Source organism: Tribolium castaneum, chromosome 3 (assembly GCF_031307605.1).
Source record: "Tribolium castaneum strain GA2 chromosome 3, icTriCast1.1, whole genome shotgun sequence".
Classification (NCBI taxonomy): Eukaryota; Metazoa; Arthropoda; class Insecta; order Coleoptera; family Tenebrionidae; genus Tribolium; species Tribolium castaneum.
This window is the reverse complement of record NC_087396.1, coordinates 20,374,209-20,395,327: the sequence shown is the minus strand read 5'-3', so window position 1 is coordinate 20,395,327 and position 21,119 is coordinate 20,374,209. Positions and strand designations below refer to the sequence as shown.

At 32.0% G+C, this 21,119-nt stretch overlaps 1 protein-coding gene, 1 long non-coding RNA gene and 1 other non-coding gene across 5 annotated transcripts; all 3 read right to left on the bottom strand.

The window, feature by feature from the left end:
* Nucleotides 1-34: 34 nt before the first annotated feature.
* On the bottom strand, nt 35-21,109 carry ERR (estrogen-related receptor). 3 transcript variants are annotated; one of them, XM_015981282.2, is made up of 10 exons: nt 21,063-21,109; nt 20,363-20,394; nt 20,266-20,314; nt 5,273-5,419; nt 5,095-5,214; nt 3,739-3,865; nt 3,456-3,683; nt 1,217-1,560; nt 962-1,134; nt 35-913 (listed from the first exon to the last, which is right to left on the bottom strand). In XM_015981282.2, the coding sequence occupies exons 4-10, from the start codon at nt 5,411-5,413 to the stop codon at nt 751-753; spliced, it is 1,296 nt and encodes a 431-aa protein (XP_015836768.1). In that variant the 5' UTR covers nt 5,414-5,419; nt 20,266-20,314; nt 20,363-20,394; nt 21,063-21,109; the 3' UTR covers nt 35-750. The 3 variants fall into 3 exon arrangements, with proteins under 3 accessions (XP_015836768.1, XP_015836766.1, NP_001135406.1); NM_001141934.1 differs by having other exon boundaries at nt 46-905; nt 20,266-20,392; nt 21,061-21,081; XM_015981280.2 differs by lacking the exons at nt 20,266-20,314; nt 20,363-20,394; nt 21,063-21,109 and adding an exon at nt 17,653-17,886.
* Nucleotides 2,857-2,979, bottom strand: Mir3873 (microRNA mir-3873). The gene has a single exon (NR_038727.1). It is a non-coding gene; the product is annotated as a microRNA mir-3873 (primary transcript).
* Nucleotides 10,221-17,646, bottom strand: LOC135265734 (uncharacterized). Its single transcript, XR_010333546.1, has 2 exons — nt 15,638-17,646; nt 10,221-15,087 (listed from the first exon to the last, which is right to left on the bottom strand). It is a non-coding gene; the product is annotated as an uncharacterized LOC135265734 (long non-coding RNA).
* Nucleotides 21,110-21,119: the final 10 nt, after the last annotated feature.

Below are 21,119 nucleotides of genomic sequence, written 5' to 3'. Positions count from 1 at the left end.
TTTGCAAGGAATAAACGTGTAATGATTATTACTATTTGTTAATTGTCTATTTATTGCTATAAAGTCACATCAAAAATATAGTAAATAAACAACAAGTCTGTTACAGTTACAAAACTGACCATTAAATTCATTGAAAGCGAGACGCGAAACTTGTACTTAATTCCATTATCTTTATTAAAATTAATCAAAGACGAAACAAAAAAAACACTGAAGAGACAATAAAAATAAAGGTAATGTAATTAGAAACTTGTTTTTCGCCACCCTTGCCGTGAATTTAGCGGTGAATTCTGCACCCGCTCCAAGTCTTTATTGACATTTTAACTTAATTGTTACACTTGAGATGGCTGTTGATGCAATTTCTGTAACAAAAATCGTGGTGCCAAACTTATAAGTACATTAAAGTTGTGCAATTACTGGCATGTTAAAAATGAATTCGCTAATCACATTGATCAATTTAGTTACTCTATGAAATTAAGCATTCGAAGGATCTATTAATTTCTATAACTGAACCAATATACAGTATAAATAAAATATATTTATGAGGTAAAAGTCGAAAAAAATGCATAAACAAAAAATTTATGCACCGAATTAAAGCGAAAAATGAAGTATATATACAACTAACCGTAGCTAAATAAAAGGAATCTACTATCTCTTCTATCACTGGGCCTAAAATTACGCTTAAACCTAGATGACGGATGACAAACATTTGCGAAAGCAAACTTGATGGCAGTTGAGTGAATGACGACGAGGCTACCGACAGTACGCTTCTAACATTTCCAAGAAAAGCTTATTCATTGGTACTAACTCTTGCTGGTGAACGTCGGACCAAAAGCGCCGGACGACTTGGTCCGCTTGCCGCAAGGCGGGCATGCAGAGGAGCAGTTGCTGGATTTGGTGTAGCACACCTGTTGGCCTGACATTTTTTTATTTTCTGTACTTTTTTAATTTTTTAATTAAATACCTGAGGATGCCCACGGTGTCCGAAAGCGCCGACAAAATCGAGTCCCTAAATTTTTTCAACGAGTGAGATTCATCCAATCGCACGTCGGAGTTCGCAAGAACGAGCGCTTTCAAGAGGTAGTATTCTTCCTTCAGAATCGATAAATTATCTAACCTTTCGACCACATGGCAACACTGAAACCACGCACATTGTTTCAATTCTAACAAAACTCAGTTTTTTTATCTCTAATAATGTAAGTGTTGCCAAATTTGTTACCGTTTGATATAATTCGATGGCGCCACAGTCCCGTGACTGCTTCTCATCGAGGGTGAAGTCGTTGGCGAACTTGAGTCGGGCGAGCTGAATCAGAGGCACGCTCCTGTACGCTAGCGTGAGTGTAAGTATTTCCGCCCACGTGCTCTGTAAAAGTCGCATTTGGTCGTTGAGGGACAGGTCGGTGAATCCCGGGATTTGTTTGGCCCAGCCGATAATCCCCACCAATTCGCGGTCGTACAGATCGCTGAGTATGGAAAGAGTCCGGTGTTTGGAGTTTTCGAGGGCTTTGTTGATTTCGAGACAGTCGGGTTCGCAAATTGCCAACGCGTCCAGCATTTTTATATCTGATTATGGGAAGAATAAAAAATTAGCTGTTTTCAAGGGATCGGGTCGTTTTAGCAAAGCTAAAACGGTTATGTGACTTTTAAATCACGTTTGGACCCGATTTTTATTTGATTTGTTGTTGAGTTTTGGCCTAAATTATGGACTGATTCCAAATAAAATAAGGGAGAAATCAGGTCAAGGTCTGGGTGTAGAGGTTAAGAAGGAGATTTCGAAAATAAAATTTATTAAAAACTTTTAAAAAAATCGTCCAGTTCTTCTTTCAAAATGTCAAATTAATAATAATAATAATTTTGGGCGCAGAATTTAAATATAAAATTGTTTTGTTAAAAAAGTCAATTTCAGACCAGTTCTGACAGTTTGACTTTATATTCTAAAAAAATTTTTTTTTTGTTGTTTGAAAATTTTTTTCTTTCTTATAATTTAAGTAAAACAGTTTAAGGGATCTGTATTTACTGAAATGAGTTATAATAATAACAATGGTTTTCATTTAGTTTCACTTTAATTCTAAGCAAACTGTACAATCTCCACCATATTAAAATAAACTTTGTAAATAATTTGTGCAAAAAACATTTCTTTACTTTTAAATTAACGTTAATTCAACCAAATATTTAAATTATTTGTTTCCTGGAATATTAATAAAGTCAGAGATTGTACACTTTGTAAGTTAGTAAATCTGCTATTAAATTTTGCATTAAAATATTATCAAAATTAGAAGCTACAGTTACCTATATCTATCAGCAATTTTATTATTACTAATTTTAGGTAAATGAAAAGGTTTCAACAACAATTATTGCAACTTTAAAGCCACATTGTTACTAAGACAAATAGTAGAAAATGTATAAAATATGTTCCAAAGACAAGAAAAAAGTATCCATGAGTTTTTTCTGCTGTAATTTACGAAATATGTAGCATAATTTTATCTAAAAATTGCTCAACAAAAGATTTATATAGGGCCAGTTTAACCAACAAACTTTTAAACTTTTTCCTTGTACAATGTGTTCAAAAATGGTGGTTCATCAAGTCGACTATGGAATAGTCAATGTGCCGCTTCTTTTGTATTCTTTTGTTTTTAGATTCGAAGCCTTTTTGCATTATTTTGACGGATCTGTCACTTTGACAGCATTCATAATTTAAATTAAGCGGCACATTACGTTCAAATTTCATAGGTGACTTGATGAACAACCATTTTTGAACACATTGTATATTTTGCAAAAAACAAAAAAACATATTTTTTTTCATCATTCTTCATATTAACAAAGCAAAATGCGATTAATTCACAAAAGTTAAAAAATTTGGGTTAAATTATTACAATTATGAGCTAAAATTACATTCAAGAACAATTTATTTGGATTTTCGTTTTAACAATTAATATATTCCTAACGAATGCAAACCTTATAACATTCGGCAACAACTAATAAAAAATGTTAAATAAAAAAAATATCTTCATATTATTTACCTACCCATTTAAAAATAAAAATAAAAAAAATTTCCTTAATTGTGCTTTAAAAAAACTTAGTTCGTAATGAGTTTCTGCAATTACGTCAGTTCACTGAATGACTATCCAAAAGAATTAATCGTAGAACTTACGTACACAAGTGATTACATTTTTTCAATAAAAAATCCTGAACAACAGGTTTTCACATAAAAGTCACCATTTAACGCCGTATTATTTTAACACCACGTAAAATTTTAATACAATGTTTAGCTTCTTAGTGGCACTTGAATTTATTATTAAAAAAAAATAGAAAAATTCAAACAATGTTTTAAAAATTGCGACTTTTTTAATCATATCTTCGTCCTTCGCCTTGAATCCGCAACTCATTGAGTAAAGATAATTATCAGGAAGGGAAATGACGCTAGAAAAATATTTTAACTTAACCAAGTTTCTTCTTACCTTCTAGTTGGAGCATCGGCCTCTGTGCCGAAACGACCTGCACTTGATATGGACTATCTGGATTTCTTCTATATTTCTGCCTACCACCCCTAACCCTGTCCAACCGCACCCCTTCCTTCAGCATCCCAGATCTTAAACACTTTCGAAACCTGCACGCCTGGCATGCTTTTCTCCGTCTTTTGTTTATTTCACATTCTCCAGATGCTGGACACGTATATTCTATATTACCTAATAAATTCCCAAAAATAGTAATCGAATTTTTTTCAAAAACTGCTCAAAAAACCTTGTATTGTCCGCTTAAAAAAAGCTTTGCACGCTTCGCACGAAGCAACACCGTAGTGAAAACCTGAGGCAACATCACCGCAAACGAGACATAATCTTCGAGGAGAATCCTCTTCTTTCATTTCATCCTGAAATCGACGAAAAATTTACTGCACCATTTCCGGCCAATGAAAATCGAACTTAACCACCTACTAGAAGTATAAAAAATGTATCTTATTCAATTTATTCTACTCGACATCTACATACTGAATACATGCATGCTATTATGTAGTCTAGACCACATTTGTCATTATGTTCCAATACAAAATTTAAACGGCTCAAAAACCGACCAACAATTGGAGAAATAATTTTCGTGGTAAAGCCGACACGCAACTAGCGTGTTGAAAATGTTTAAACAAAACGAAAATATGTATTGTTATTTATTGCCATTAATAAAACAGAAAACAATAATTACGATAAATATTAATTTTTATTTTCATACAATCCATTCTTCGAATGCCTACATGAAAATATTTTTACACACAATTACATTCTTTTTATTCATATTTTTGACGAAAAATGCCCGTACTATATTTAGTATTTACATTCTAAAGATTATTTTACAATAATTAAAACATGAATGTTTTTCGTTGTCGTCTGCCCCACGTTGTGCGCCAATTTAACATGGAGTTTCCCTTTGCCCCACGTTGGGCGCCACTTAAAAACGTGGCGAGTAAAGAATATTGAAAGAACAGTTTGCTTTCAATAACGGATAATAGATAGATAAAGTTAGTGACACAATATTATGGCAAAAAAATCTCATTATCTCGGTGTTTTAATTCGTGTCCTAACATTTTTCCCAATCTGAGTGCAATATCTTGTGACACACAAAGATTATGTTAATTGGCTATGAGTGCATAAGGTCATAGTTTAATCATTCAAATGCAATCTCAAACAAACAAAGAATTTTGGTAATAATACGAAAAAATCTTCCATGTGTAAAAACTACTATTTAGCATGATGTTTTGTTTACGTGGCAGTGCATTAAACTTGTTTGTGATGAATAGTTTTAGAAAACCTGAAGCTATCTGTTACGCAGTTTGAACTGGAAACGAACCAAAATCTAAATTTCCAAACGTCAAGCTTCGAGTTGGAATTTTATTAAAAGCAAAGCTATGGAGTGGTTACATTACAAATAATTTAATTATACGAATTTAGTCATAAATTTCGGAAAGTTGTTTATACTGGGTCTCCCCTCGGTGTTTACGCTCGCATTTGCATTAATAAACATTCAGGTGTTTTGTAAATTACATCAAGAAACGTGTTGGTCATAGTGGAAAGATTCGATTTTCGTTGAACGAGTGGGTTGATCGCTTACCTCCATGTGTCCCATCCCTGAGTCAGTGTGAGGTTGTGTCGTTGACGAGCAATACTGTCGTTCTGGACTTCCTGGAGATCGTATGCTACTGTCGTAATGATTTGTTTCTTGAAAGTCGATCTGCAAGTTGAAAGTCTCAGCTGAGAAATTTTTCGAAATTTCGGCGAGCAAAACCTACTCCAGTGTCGTGCATAACAGTGGTTGTCGGGGAGTACATGTCACTGTTGGATGGTGAACACTCTTGAAAACCATCCAACTCCTTTTTTATCTGGGGCACCCCCGGCGAGACGTCGCCCCCGACTCCCGGATCTGTCATCATTGACACCTGGAACAAGCAAGTGGAAGATTACACCCAACTCCATTTGAAAAAAAATTATATCCCAAAAATTCAGCTCAACTTTGAAATCTTCGCTGCCAACTTTGACTTTTAAATTCGTAAAGAGAGAATAGAGAAGACGGCCAATAATTCAGTGTTGCCAATAGTTTTATCATAATCACGTACCAACTATTTGAAACAAGGAATTTTTTTCGGATGAGAGTTAATATCATTTAAAAATGCATATCTTCGTAACTATCGAAGATATGATTTAATACTATCTGCACCAGATAGCTGGGAAAAAATTATACATAAATGGGTGGACACTTAATTTTCAAGAAGTTTGGAATTACTACGGTTTTATTCTGAGGCACAGATTTGAGATTAAGTTAAATTAAGACCTCAGATTTGCAAGTATGTACAAGTATGTTCAGTTTACAATCATACATAACTTCAAACTCTCAGCCCTTGATTGGGAATTTAACTGAATGCTTCGTATAGAAAATTATCAGTTATTAATTATAGAATATTACCGCTGAGAGCAATAATTACATAGTGAAACTATGAATAATTCATTTATTTCATTTTATTTTCAAAAAAATTAATAATTTTTAATTAATTATTAATTTTCTTAAGCTTAAATTAAAATTGTAGTGTTTCATTCTACCGATGATGATATAAATTCCTAATACTAATAAAAAAGGTTGCGTGCATTTTCATTGAGAAACATGTTAATTTCGAGACAAAAAAAGAGCAAAAAATTGCAAATTCAAACGTAAATTTAATTTCCTTCCTCTATTCAGATCTACTCAAACTGAGTATTAAAAAAATAGAAACGATAAAAATTTTTGTAACAATCGTTGTTGTGGGTTTAAATCGTGATTAAAGAGGATTAATTTTTCATACAACTCAACGTAACAGTCCAAAAACTCATAAATTTACACACACTTTGTCAAAATAAGTTAGAAAAATTGCAAAATATGTTAATTTCTAAGGATTTTACGAAAGCAAGACAGACAATTTGGTCATTTTCCTTTATTTCAGTTAGTTTGGAGCATATTTTACCGAAGAATTCACAAATTTGAACAAAAAAAGAAAGAAAAAAAACCGCAAAACGTTAGTTCGCTAGTTTTCGTAATTATCACAAATTATTCTGAGACAAAAGTCAAAAAATAAATCTCTGTAAATTTGAATTTAATTTCCTCTCCCTGTTCTATTAAAGTCTATAACCTTATACCAGTGCCAAAACAAGTTAGAAATTTTCAAATTTTCTCTGAACTATGTTGTGTTCTAAGGATTTCACCAAAACAGGATAGCATTTTGTTACATCTGGATTTGATTATATTCCTTTGTTCCGATTAAATCGTAGCATTTTTCATCGAGAAATTCACCAATTTCTATAAATTTTTCAAAAAAAAAAATAAATAAATAAAATAAAATAAATAAGAGGAAGAAAAAAAAAGGTAAGGAAAAATCGTATAATAAGGTAAAAATCGCCTGTTTTTGTAAATATTTTCAGTCCCAAACTCAATATTCGGGAGATTTGCCAAAACAAGTCGAAAAATCATAAGAGATCTCAAACTTGCTAATTGTGCTTGTTTACGTTAAAAAGCTAATAATTTCGAGACCTGTCAAAAAAATCTAAAAATTAAGCCTTTTACCCAGAAATACACAAATTTCAAAAGATGTCATCAAAAGATAAAAAAAAAGAAAAAAAATGTTAAATTTAAATCTAAATTTAGTTCCTTTTTGTCAGATCAGATTAATTTCCATTTTGAGTTTCGTCAAAGCCGCAAAATTGTGTCTGTTAGGTTCAACCTGCATCGCTTTTCACTATGAATTATGATTTTAACGAAAATCGCTAAATTATGTCTACAATTTTTCAAAAATTGTCTATAAAATTTTTCTGTTCAATTCTTGTTTATTTTATCTTTCATCTTAACGAATTTTCCCTTATTTCCTGTCTCTTGAGACTAGCAATGGTTTTTCTTTTTAGTTCTTTCTAAATTTATTTTCAATAAATAAAATTTCAATTGTTTAGAATTGTATTTTTATTTTTTTATTACTTTATCTTTTTACACTTCGCCTCCCCATCTGTTCATTATTGTTTAATTTTATTCAATAAATGTTCCTTATTCATATTATTTAATTTTTTTGTTTCGCTCGTCTTAATTCTTTTTTAGTTTTAATGATTCCAAAAAAACAAAATCAGAAAGTCATCTAATTTTTTTCGTCTGTTTCGGTTAATTTGAATGTTTTTCAAAAAAAAGCTCACTAATTTCGAAAGACTTTGCTGAATCAGGTTCGTGAGTCATAATATTAAGTTAAATCTTCGATACTTTTCCCTTTTTTTCGAGGTTTGGCAAAATTTCTGTTGTCACATTGAATAATGTGATTGAACATATTATGGGGTCAGGTGACTAAAATTTATTTAGTTATCAATTTTGTAGAATAAACATTTTGTTGACTGCCACCAAAAACAAATCGAAAAACCAAGAACAGTTGAGCAAAATTCGGGGCATGTTTATTGCATCTCAGACCCACACAGTGGTTGGCAACCGTGTCATTTTTTACCCACTTGGAAATTAGTTTGATTTAGATCTAGATTATAATGTCCATCGAAAAAACGTGATTCGATTCGCCAGATCCGACACCGCTTTGGCCCGGTGATTGAAAAAGTCCAGGTGGGGCAATCAATCACCGCCAAACTCTGTGGTCACCTCTTTATGGCCACGCTGTCTAGACGAAATTCAAGGCCGTTGGACAATCCGAGCCAAAGCCTCCTGTTATTACGCCATAATTCGCCTTTTTACGTGTTGGAAAAAATTCATAATTCCAGTCGAAAAGACAGATGGTGCATTTGGGAGCAAGGTGCAAGTAGTGTGGCCTTGCACTTGAACCGGCGACTTGTATGTAAAAAAAAACTCCAGTGGTTCAGTCAAGGCTGACTTGTTCCACTCCTTGACCAGTCGCAAGGCAAAGATGCACATGGAGTTGTGTGCATTTTTTTACACTAATAAAACTGTTATTCGACGTTTTTTAATGATATTAGTCTGGGACTTGTTTAATTTGCACATTGCCGAAATGTCTGTCTGGGCGATGCGCTCGCTACTGAATGTTTGTTTTGCATCGGAAAGAAGTTTCAAAAGTAAACTGTTGTGTCTAGAATTGAAGTATTTGGTTTTTCAATTTTCGCTCGCTTAACTGATCCAGATAAGAACATTTCCATTCGGTGTAGTTCTGATTAAATTTGTAACGTGATTTTTAAAGGTCAATACCGCAAAAGCCACAAATGAGCGTGTGTAATGTGTGTGGAAAGATACACGAGACATCTGCTGCTTATTAAATCAGCAGAATTGACTAAATAAATGAATCGAAATAAAAACTACTACATACGATGATATATTTCTCGGTCAAGGAAATTGCAGCAATAAAAAACCACGAGATAAAGCTGCTATTTATAAACATCGACAACGCCGTTACGACAACTTCAAATATTCAGTCGAAGGATTTTAGTTATGTTTATCTACAGTATGATAAAACATTAATAAAAAAGGGTTTATCAATAAGACTCGTTCATACCAATTTTAAGCGGAAAATTTTGGGGAAAATGTTACGAACTGCAATAATTCATTCAGATAAACTAGTTTAAACAGCCACAGAACAAGAAAAACATAAAAAACATTTATAAAAAACATTTTTTTTAAATTTTACAATTAAAATATTTTTTTGTGTACCAAGGAAGATACTACATACAGGCTATTCAATGCTGCCAAAAACACATGTTTTTTATTTAGATTTTTTTTGATAATAAACTTTGTACATAATTATCTAGCCAGTATTTTTTTATGGTTTTCTTAAAAAAATAAGCCTTCAGTGAATTTTCAGCCAATAATATTTTTTTTTGTAAGTAACTTACCCTTGATTTAAAATTTAAGTTGGTGACAGTGAACAGCCAAAATTTGATAAAAAGCCAAAAAATCTAAACTAGCAATTTAGTCGAATGTGATAAAATCTGCCAGTTAGTTGAATTAAAGTCTGCTGAATTTTCCACAGAACACCCTGTATAAAAAAAGTAGTGAACGTCATAAAAAATGTTATAATTATTATATTGGTACTGTGTTTACTCAGAATTTAAATCTGCGGTTGGTTAACCTTCACATCTAGAGATCATACCATATTTTAATTAAAAAAGAATTATAAAACATAAGATTAATTTACGTCGTGTGGTTGGTAAGATAAAATTTTAAAAAATCAAAAAAAAAAAATTCCGATTTTTCGGATTATTCGATTAAATATGATTCATTTAATTAAGTCTTTGTCTCAACAGAGAAAGTAAAAAACAACTTTTTCTTATAAGTATTAATAATGTTGTTTATTCCTTAGATACAAGTAGAAGTACTACAACTTCATAAATGGTTACCTGCTGATTTTTTTTATTTTACTGTAATTATAAATTATAATTTCTTTTGCAAAAATAAATAACGGATGATACAGATCCGTAATTGTGATACAAAAATTATAACATTTTAGAAAACGTTGTAAAATAAAGTTGGCATTATCTGTATAATATTAAAAAAACTACTAATAATGCATTAATTTACAAATAACTATTTTAGATAAATCAGTTTTTATAACTTTTTATTACCAAATATTTAAATAGTTTTGATTATCTAAATTAAATACACATTCTGTTACATCTTGACCTTAACCTAATGTTAATCTATTTACTGTTTTTATAAAGTCCCATTTTCAATCCTAAAACTAAATAATTCATCGTTCATATCGTTTTGCTGTTTTTTTTTCTAAAAAAGAAGCACTGCTTTTTACTACTTACGTACAATTATGTGGTGACATCTTCCCCACAAAATTCGTACGTTATAATTGGTTCTAATAAGATTTCTCAGCCTTTCTACTTTTCTAAACGCAAAATCAAAGTGCCTGAGGTTCTCCCAATTATCGCTTTTTTGGATTGTCGAATTAACGTCCTTTAAAGTAAATAAATAGTATCTGCTTTAACACAAAACAATTAAAAACCTTAGTAACAAAATTCTCAATTGAAAAAATACAGAATGTTTCTGAAAAAAAGTTTGTGCTTATAATTTCATATTTTTAAATAAATCATTATTGCCAGTTTTGAGTATTGGTGACGTGCTAATGTGTTTTCAAATTAATCAAACGTTTGGTGGCATACTTTTTTTTACAAAAACTGTTCTATTCTTACTACAGATTAGCTAAAAATAGATAAACAAAATTAATTACCCAACAACTGAATTTCTAATGTGGAAACTTCCACTTTTATAAATATTTGTCCACTGTTTATTTGAAATAATTACAAACGATAATCCCAACTAATTAATCAAAAATAGAACCGCGATAACTGTGTGGAACAATTTGTAAAAAAAAATTTGCAATAAATAATTGCTCGTCATTAATATTCGCAATCCGTTTCGTTGCCTGAAAAAAGTGTCAAAACACTCATAAAAACCACAATAAATAATGTCGGTTCCCAAATTTGCATAAAATAGCCGTTCTCTCATTTGTGTCGTTTTTTCCTCTTGAGTGACCCGAAATAATGATTTTGTTGTAAATAAACACTAATTCCTGGAATAACTCAGCATCCAAAATTCCGACTTATCTTTAGCGCGCGCGCGCTTCTACGTATGCATTTATTTTTATAAATCATTAAGCCATTACATAAACGTCCATACAATTTATGCAACTGACGTAATTTGCACACTCGCATCCACATGCAAAAATTCGCATTTTGTCAAGGAATGCGCACCCACGACCGCAAAGACTGCGCCCTGGCAACCGGAACGTTCAAGATCAAGGCCGGAGTAAATGCACCACGGAAGACATAATCCTTGTAATTTCGCGCTGAATTTTTCCCACAAAGTTATGAGAAAACAAACAAGGCTGCAATAAACCGCACTTTCATCGGTCAAAATGCGAAAGCAAACAAATCGCGATCAAAAAATGCATTGGGCGAACTTTGTAACGTAAACGTTCGTATTTTTAGTTTGGGTGGTTTTCCGCTGTGTCCTTGGAGGATTATTAGAGCCAACCATGACCATTACTCGGTCTTTATCGAAGACAATTCGGCCTCACTAAAAATAAAATCGGCTCTAATTTCGCTGTTGATGCGCAGTGATGGCGTCCGACCTACCGCAATAATAAATTTCGTATCTAGGATCGAAAAAAACACATCTGGTGATGTCTATTCATACATAAATGGATCCAGGATTTTGGTACTTGATGAAATTTACAAACAGTGGCACGTCATGTCCAGATGATCATATTTCAGTCGGAACACGCGTTGGGATTAATTTGCATTCAGTAACCGGTATTAAAGCAAATTGTTGTCTTTTGGCGGAAAAAAATCAATTTGCGCATCTGTGACGCGGGTTTGAAATTGAAGTACGAAGTGTAATTACATGAATTACGAGTGGACTATACCAACATGGAATGAGTTGAGGCAAAAATAATGAATGCTCGGTTAGTTACTAGAATTTACGTGAATGTTAATCGATTGACAAAGGTCTAATTTTTAGATAACGTTTCGCGTGTCCGGTGATGGAATAAATTAAAATTAATGTTAAAACAAAACCAATCTGAAATAAAGGAATATCGTTTCGGATAGATCGGTTCGAACAGCCTTGAAAATACACAATTGAAACAAACTTTAAAATACAAAGCTGTTGCTATGGCTTACCTACAGGAGCGCAGTTGTGGTGGGTATTTTTGCCTACATACCGACCTCTTGAAATTTTTTTTTATTTTTCATTAATTTTTTATTAAAAATGATTATTAAACAACCGTGAATGTTGGATATTTTTAGTTAAACAGATGTTGAAGACAATTTTCATTTTGAGAAAATCTACAAGGCAAAAATCTGCCAAACTGTTGGTATAATAAATAAATTTGTGATCAAAGCCGCCTGACTTTAAAATTGAGTTGGCAACAATGACTAATTTAGACAGGACAAAGACGTAGATTTAATTATTTGAAGTCGGAAAAGAATGAAAATTGGATTGGTTGCCAAATTAATATTTTACGAGTTTAATTTCAAACCCAAAAAAAATCATAGTACAAACTAACAAAAGTAACAGCGAAACAAATACAGGGTGCTCAAAAACTGGCGCACCAACTCAGTGGTACGTTATTGCGAAGCAAGTGCACATTACGGGAAAAATGTTGAAAAAATTCCTAAAGTCATATGTAAAAAAATCTGGAGCTACAAACTTATTGTGTTAACTTCTTTAGTTTTCATTATTTTTTTATGTATTTATGTTTCATACCAGGTAATCGTTCCGTAACAAAACGATGAATAATTATTTTAAAATTTACTATCAGATTTTAGCAGTTTTTTTAATTTAAAAAAATTAAAATTCATCCAAAAAATCACAATGTGTAGACGTGTCAACACTGGGAATTATTTCCTAGGAAACGGTTTCAAAAATAATTAATTTTTATTGTCGCTCAAATTCTATTGAGATCATGACTGTTAGACAACGTTGCCACATATCATTTATCTAAAATCCGTTATTTATCAATAACTTTAATACAAAGAATTTTTTTACTATTTGTACCTTTATATGTAACCACTTCTCTACCACACACCATTCAGTTGGTGCGCCAATTTTTGAGCACGCTGTATAAAATAAATTATGTATCCCAGCAGAATAGTTCCATTTTAATGATATGCAAATTTATTATAACAGCGTTTACACAATGATTTTTTTATGACTTACAAAAAAAAACCTTAAAATCAGCCCATAAAAAGTAGCTGAACTATATTTTTTTACAAATCTAATTTTATTGTTTTCTTTTTGAATAACACTGTAAGTAATTTGTCGTCAATAACCGCAGCTAAAACTGCTCAAGGATTCTTAAGAGGTAGTTTCCAGTAGGACTATTTTATTTTTTTTACATATTTTTTCTAAACCCTTAGTCGCTTTATCTCGTTCTTCCAAAATGAAAAACATCAAAAGTGATTTTCAAGTTTTTCCATGCTTTATTTTTAGATTTTGGTTCTCCAGAGTACATAGTAACATACAGTGAAGATTTTATTTTGCTGAACATTTTTGAATCATCCAAAAAATTAACATAAAAAATTGTTTTTATAAGAGAGATCTTACAATAATTTTAGAGTTTACAAATTTATGAAACATTTTTAAGCTGTTTCTGTAAAAAAACACCGGTTTATAGAAGCGTCATTAATTTAATCCCCAATTAAAAGCGTGATTAACTGATCACGTGACCAAATTGAACCAATTTTATTGGTCCATTCGCGTTTAACAAACAACGAATTAAAATTTAATTAAGCCCTGAATTTCATATAGTCTGGACATATTTTTGCGAAATTTTGCAATTTTGGTAAATTTCCCACTTAAAAACAAGATAAGCCCAATGGAAAAGTGAAAAATAATGTTAAAATTAGCTCAGGGTAGAAATTGCTTTGATCTAATTTGGACACTTTTAACGAAAATAAATAAGTTGTTCTCGCAAAAATAATAAAACCTAACAAAAAAAGCCCAATAACGTCAAATAACGTATTCGTAATAATTCCACTGTGTATATTAAAAGTAGCTCAAAAATGTAATTTATGGAAAAAAACGAATTTGATTAAAAATTTCATAAAAAAAATCTCTTTCATAAGACTAAAAAATCAGACTTTTTTCATGGAAGTAAATCAGTAAATTTTTGGTTCTCGCTCTCAAAAAGAAACTCGGAAAATAAGGAAAGACATTTTTTGTTCTTTCCCCTAAAAACCCTCCAAAAACCTTTTTACCTCAAAGTGAAAGCATTGTGGAAAAAATACCTTACTTAGCTTTGTAGTTTTTGAATTTTCATAGAAAATGAAGAAAAAAATTGATTTTAGAAGAGAGATCTCATAATAATCGAGTCTTCAAATTTATGAAACATTTAATTTAGCTGTTTCTGTAAAAAATACCAAATGTGATAATATTATCGCAAAATTTTGCAACACAGGTAATTTCTCGCTTAAACACAAGATAAGCCCATCGAAAAAGTGCAAAATAATGTAAAAATTACTTCAAGTACACACGTCTACTTTGTTCTAATTTGGACACTTTTTACGAAAATAAATAATAAAACAATTAAAATCCAACAAAAAAAACCTAATAATGCCAAAATAACGTATGTATTTCTAATTTTCCACTTGGTATTTAGGTATTTTAATAAAACGTCGCTCTCAATTTAATTAAGAAAGACAAACCGATTTGATCAGAAATTTAAACATCAATGAATGAAAAAAACTTGATAAATGAACAAAATACAATTCCTCAGGATTGCTAACTTAAATTCAGACACCCAGTCCAAAAATTAAAAAAAATGAATGCTTTGAACGTTTATTGAAGCTTATTACACAACCTCATTCATGAAGCATTGTTACACAAATTTATTTCTGATCGGATATGGACGATATCCTTGCTCTTCTAATCGCATGAAATAATTCACTTTGTGACAGTTTTGCGAGCGTCTATCTCGACTTTAATTCGATTTTTCTCCCTTTTCAGTCTGTAGTTCACGTTTCGTTGTGCGTGACTTTACCTACGTGCCGCCATCGCGATGGAAAATCCTGGCGCAGCCATGCACTTGGACCTCTGGGTCCTCGGTGATGGCCTTGACAATGAAGCTGGTATTCATCACGCCTACATCACGGTGTTAATAAACAAACCGTACATTTTAACGTCCGTCGCGTTCCCGTCGAGCCCAAAATAACAAGCTTATTGCCATTAATCAAAGCCAGCATTTTTGGACAAAAATTCGAAAAAAATAACGACGCGATTAAAAAGAGGCGGATTCGTTCGGGTAGCCTTGGAACTCAGTTTCCTTTTTCTGCGCTTAGATCTAATGAATAGAGCGAAGCCTCAATTGATGGGAACCATGGTGGATTAATTGGTTTTTGTTACAGACGGATATTTGTGATTTACACGAAATCATAAAACGCCTAATTAGTCGCGCTGCTATAATCTGTGGTCCATTCACGACATCGTTAATATCATTTAGGGACCATAAATAAATTGGCCGTGTGAAATATAACACTGCCGGATGTCACTCTTAAAGTAAAAATTTGCGAAAAAAAATTGAGTGACCATTAGGCGACCTTGCAAAAATCAGCGGAACCGTTACAGATCCTAGACTATTATTAGACCGGATGCATCACATGCTCGAAGAAACTAACCTAGGTTAATAAGTTACCTAATTTTATCTACGTATCACTGCAGTTGCATTTTTAATTATTTTGTCACCGATTGGAGTTAAGTGAGTTTCACCAAAGTCTCGCAAAGTTTTCGGGGCACTGAAATTTTGCAAATAACTCAGGGACGAATCAACATAAATAATTCCAAGGTTGGCTCACGTGTAATTTGTTGTGGCTGTCGACAACATCAGTTTTGAACGGCAGTCTGGTATTTTTTTTAATAGGTTTGGCTTATAATAGGTTTTGACTGCGAGCTTGGATCGGGAGAACCGGAATTGCATCTGTTGCGAAGGGGAAATGATCTTTCAATAAATGGCAAGTTCGGCAAAAACTCGCACTTTTCCGTTATTTTTAAAACTCCACATGAACACAGATTTATTGAAATTTGCATAAAAATGCTTAAATACGCATTTGAAACCAATAATTTGGGAATTACTGCAAGACATGTCTGGCTTTTTCAATCTATAAAATATATTTTCAAGAAAGTAAATTTTTGCTTTTCATAAAAAAAATCGTAAAATGAAGAAATTTTTTTGTTCTTTTTTTCAAAATCCACTCAACCCTAAAAAACATTTTTGTCGAAAAATGTGAAACACTCGCCATTGGCTAGCGACGTAAAAAGCACTCCGGAAAAAATACCTTTTTTTCCATTTGTTTTGTTGTTCTAAAAAGTGAACATAAAAAATTGTTTTATAAAAGAAATCATACACAAATAAGGTTTACAAATTTATGAAACATTTTAGGCAGTTTCTGTAAAAATTATAGCAATTTTTATCAAATCTCGCTCAAAAACAATAAGAATCTACCAAAAAAGCCCTAATAATGTCAAAATAAAGTATTGGTAATTTTCGACTTATATACTGTATATTTAAGGAAATGTCGCTCAAAAAAAAGATAAATCACTTCACAAAGACAAAAAACAACAATGTCGATATAAATTGAAATTTTGACGAAATTTTGCAAAATAAGAGTATTTTTTACAATTCCTCACTCCTAATTATTAAATAATTAATTAATATTAAAACGCTACACAAAAAATATTATTTCAAGCGCTGATTAAATAATGTTTTATGCAAAAAACTCTTGATAGCCCCAAAAAACTTTACAAAATTCAAGTAATAATTTTAGGAATAGCAATATTTTTTAATTACAATAATTAATTTTTGTTATACAAAGTTTTGAAAAAAATTCTTGCACAGAGAAAAATATAAAGTATTTTATAACTAACGAAAAACACTTTTAGTAAGCTCAGATTGTACATATAACAAGCTTTGTAAAACATTAAAAAAAAGATTTGAGGATAATACTAGCAACTAAAGTTTAGTAAATAATTTTTTCATTGTTTTACAATTTATTTATAAAAAATTTCAATTTCAATTTCAAGCCCAAATACATACGGAAATAAAAATGTTGTTAAAACTTATCCTTAAGTTAGAGTAGTGATAATTTAGTTTTTTTAAGGATTCTGAAGTTGAGCTTATTCCATTTTTTGTTATTTACCCGCAATCAGCCGAAACAATAAAACAAACAAATTACTTCGTCACTCGTAATTTCCCAGGAAATGACGGCAACTTTTTCGAAAAATCCTGTAATTCACGTTTAGACTCCACACTGTTGCCTATTATAAAATCAGCAAACCAATCTAAAATGCCATTCAAATTTTTACGGTTGTGGTAAATACCAGGTGATCGTAGATAATTTGCCTCAATCTGTAATTATGTAAATTAATTTCCACTCAAATTAATGTAACAATGTGTATAATTCATCTACGCCCAGTAAAGTAAAAACCTGTGATCATTCCCTATTGCGTAACTTCATTAAATTACACATTACGTGGTTATTCAATTTCGAAGTTATCAATATAATCAAGAAATAAAGACACCCGTGGTAACAATAAGTGTTTGAAAGCAACATCTGTCTAGTAGATAAACACTGAGGCTGATATTAACTTCAAAGCAACTGAATTACACGTCTTTTGGTGTAAGATCGAAGAAAAATCAATGCAACAACGTACCACATCCTGCATCCAGCTCTCCATTACCCAGTTATTGGCAATTAAACACATTAAACCAACCGAGTTAAAACCTAATCATCGAAAGAGCTGCAAGGGCGTTAAGTTATCACAGGGTATTTTTCACGGTTCTCAAATCACAAACACGAAAACTGAAGCCACTTGCTGTGAGGAAACTGGAAGAACCAACCACAATCAAGCCGCAACTACGAATGACCACGTGCTCGCAACGTTCACGAAATAAAACGCGACTTCGGCTGGATTCGGACTTCAAAATTATCCTTGATTGTTGCTAGTACAAAAAATTGACAATAACGGAACCAAATTTATTCGAAATCTTTCTAAATTTTCCAGAAAAACAATCTTTTTTTGCGGCACATTCCTGAATAAATGTGCAACTTTCTTGTTGATTTCGAATTGTTACAGCATGACTCTGGAATTTATTATTGGTAAAAATGTAAGCACTTACGTGAATTGTTTAGTGAATTCGCAAAATTTACAAAAATGCTTCTTGACATCGACCTTGCCAACATAAACTCCAATGCGTCAGTTTAGTCAAGCAAAAATTTGCTATCTTATCACCGAAGATAGTAACACGTAATTGCAATTTTTCAATTAATTGAACACAGCTCTGATGAATGCTCTTGTAACATTATCTAATAGAAAAGTAATAACACAACTGACTGAGCAATTCTAGGTCAATCGAGATAAAATTAAAAGAAAGGGCGGTTACGTGCCAATTTTGATTTCAGAGACGCACCAGTTTTATCATGAAAGCGCCCCTGAACTTTCATGTTATATCAACTTCGTTCAAGGCTAGAACAAGGAATAGATTACGATCTATTAATAAATACACGCGAAAGCTTATTACGAAAAATCGAGTGAGCAAAACACGGGAAAATCAAGCATAATTAAAAAACATAGATTTAGCATCCTACCTGGTTGGGTATAAACAAGTTTAAAAGCTTTCCTGGAATTATAAACTCCAGTATCTTGTACCTACTTATCTATAATTTAAAACAAGTTATTTTTTACGCTTTTGCCGAGTCCAAAATTAATTCTATTTGTTTGGCTTCGTTTGTTTGTCCAAAATTTCATAATTCCATAAAAAATAACGGATTTAATTTAATAATAACTAAACAAAGACTTACACAAGCAACTTTTTCAATAAATGGACTAAAACTTCGCCCAAAAAACGCCAATTTTGACCTAATTTGCAATAGAACAATTTCTTTTTCTTCTTCTTTTAATGAACTGATTTGTGCAAATGAAAACAATAATCACTGCATTAGAATAACAAATAGAGAAAAAAGCACAGCCGCATTAGCATTTTGCATAACATCTGCATTGCAATCTTATTGGTAATAATTTTCAGAAATATAGTTTCGCATCAACATATCGCCACCCTGACCTAGCCAATTTGAGTTAAAATACGCACTTTTACCAATAATTTGTCCCATTATTTCCGGTTGGAATCAAATTGACGTTAATGTTTTTTACAGTTATTTTTAATGTCAATTAAATTGTTTGTATTTTTTATTTTTATAATGAAGTTTTTAGAGGACGTATTATCGCTCTTTACACTATAAAAATAATAATTAAAAAACGTATAAACAACTTTTTAATACAGAGAATTAAACTCATCAAAGATCTAGTCGGTCATGGTTTCGATGAAAAGGCAGATGTGCAAACGTTCTTATCGGGATTATTGATTTAGATTATTTACAAATGCAAATAGTTGTTAAAAATAAATGTCTTGGACAGTTTTGACAGCTCACTTTGAAGGTCTCGTTAGCCTTGGAATTTTTATATTGCCGAAATGGGCTTTACACTGAAAAACTGCACCATTTTATCTAAACGCTCGTTACAACTAAACAAAAACATGTTTTCCTTTGTGAAATAAAGACTAGATTATGTCACATGATTTTTCCTATAATGTGTGAAATTACGTAAGTCCATTAAAAGCCATTCTCATTCTATTTAATTAAAACATGAGTGATAACGTCTTTTTGTTGCATCAAATGTAATATTTAAAATTCTAAAGTAAATTTGCTCAAAGCCAGTCGTTACGTACCTACTTCGCACCGAGCAGATGTAAATAAGAAAAACCGCTTATCTACATTTTCATACTTAATTACAGAAATAGCTTCGTTACATCACCCAAATTATGTTAAGGAAAAAGAATAAAATTCTGCGTAGAACGGCATGAGTTATGCCCAACATAAAAATGCAATAATCGATCACTATTAAATTCATGGCCTATGACAATATAGGTTCTGTGTTGTCTACCTTGAAATATTAAAAAGGTTTACCAAGTTCAATGTCAAGGCCAAACTGCAAAACAAGTATTACAAATTTTTTTCAATTTCGAAAAAATGCAAATTATGCAACTATTTATACACGCGTGCCCGCCGATTGCATAAAAATTAGGGCCGTGCAGAAATGATCGAATTACATCAACGTACAGCGTTACGTATTCTAAATTAGCACGTCTCTGGGCCCATTCACACTTTGCCCCCCTAGCAACTAACAATTAAAATTTATTTAGGAAAACAGTAGAGTAAATAGGACCCACTCTGTAGGTGAAAAAATAGACTAGCAGCTCACTTGACTCACCCTGACTCGAGCTCGGCAATCGCCACGACGGTCACAAATTTAAAACCCACTAAAATACACGACATAAATTTTAAACTAACCTTTCACAAGCACTTACGAATGCAAATCATATTTTTGTTAGAGTAACATCACAGAATAACAGGTTTTACAGAAACGCATCTGTCCTTGTCCGGATAGAGCGAAAGTGTCACTAGCACATCTATTGTTGCCAGCGCGTACTAAGCGTTATCGGCGGGCGATTTGAATTGCCCGTAGTTACTTTTCTTTTAAAGTTTGATTGCATTTTTCGTATTGTTTGTCAATATTCACAACAATAGTTGCTAATAACACTTTCTGATGTTAGACAACTATTGTTGCTGAATATTTACAAAGAATACGAAAAATAAAATATGAGAATAAATAAAGACAATAAACTTGTAATAAAAATTTATTATCACTAGTCAATATACACGATACGATAACTATAAACTAATGATTGATCCATCAAATTATTTATATTCCCACAATAAAAAAGTTCAAAAAAGCACACACACGAAAAAAACCACAAAACAGTACTAATTTCACATAAAACAAAGCCGAGGGCGAACACCAAACAAACCAAGCACAAAATGGCGATTTACACAATGGCAACTGTCACAGGTCCACTGTTAATTTCTGCCGATATTATAGGTAGCTTCGCTAAAATTGACTATACGTGTGTGCGACATCTGCGATAGCAAGCCGAACTACAGTCGATTTTGAATTTGGCGCCTATACTTGGCTTGGTGCATTTAGGTTTCACCACCCTGGAGTAACATTTAGCAAAGCTGCCATTTTGTAAATTCCATGTCAGACAACTCCGTCATCTAGTGGCA

Coding starts and splice junctions, on each gene's coding strand:
- ERR (XM_015981280.2), bottom strand. CDS start 17,703: ATGTGTTTAATTGCCAATAACTGGGTAATGGAGAGCTGGATGCAGGAT. Junction 3,684..3,738: donor TTTTAAGCGGACAATACAAG/GTTTTTTGAGCA, acceptor GGAATTTATTAG/GTAATATAGAATATACGTGT. Junction 914..961: donor GACACCGTGGGCATCCTCAG/GTATTTAATTAA, acceptor AAAAAATGTCAG/GCCAACAGGTGTGCTACACC.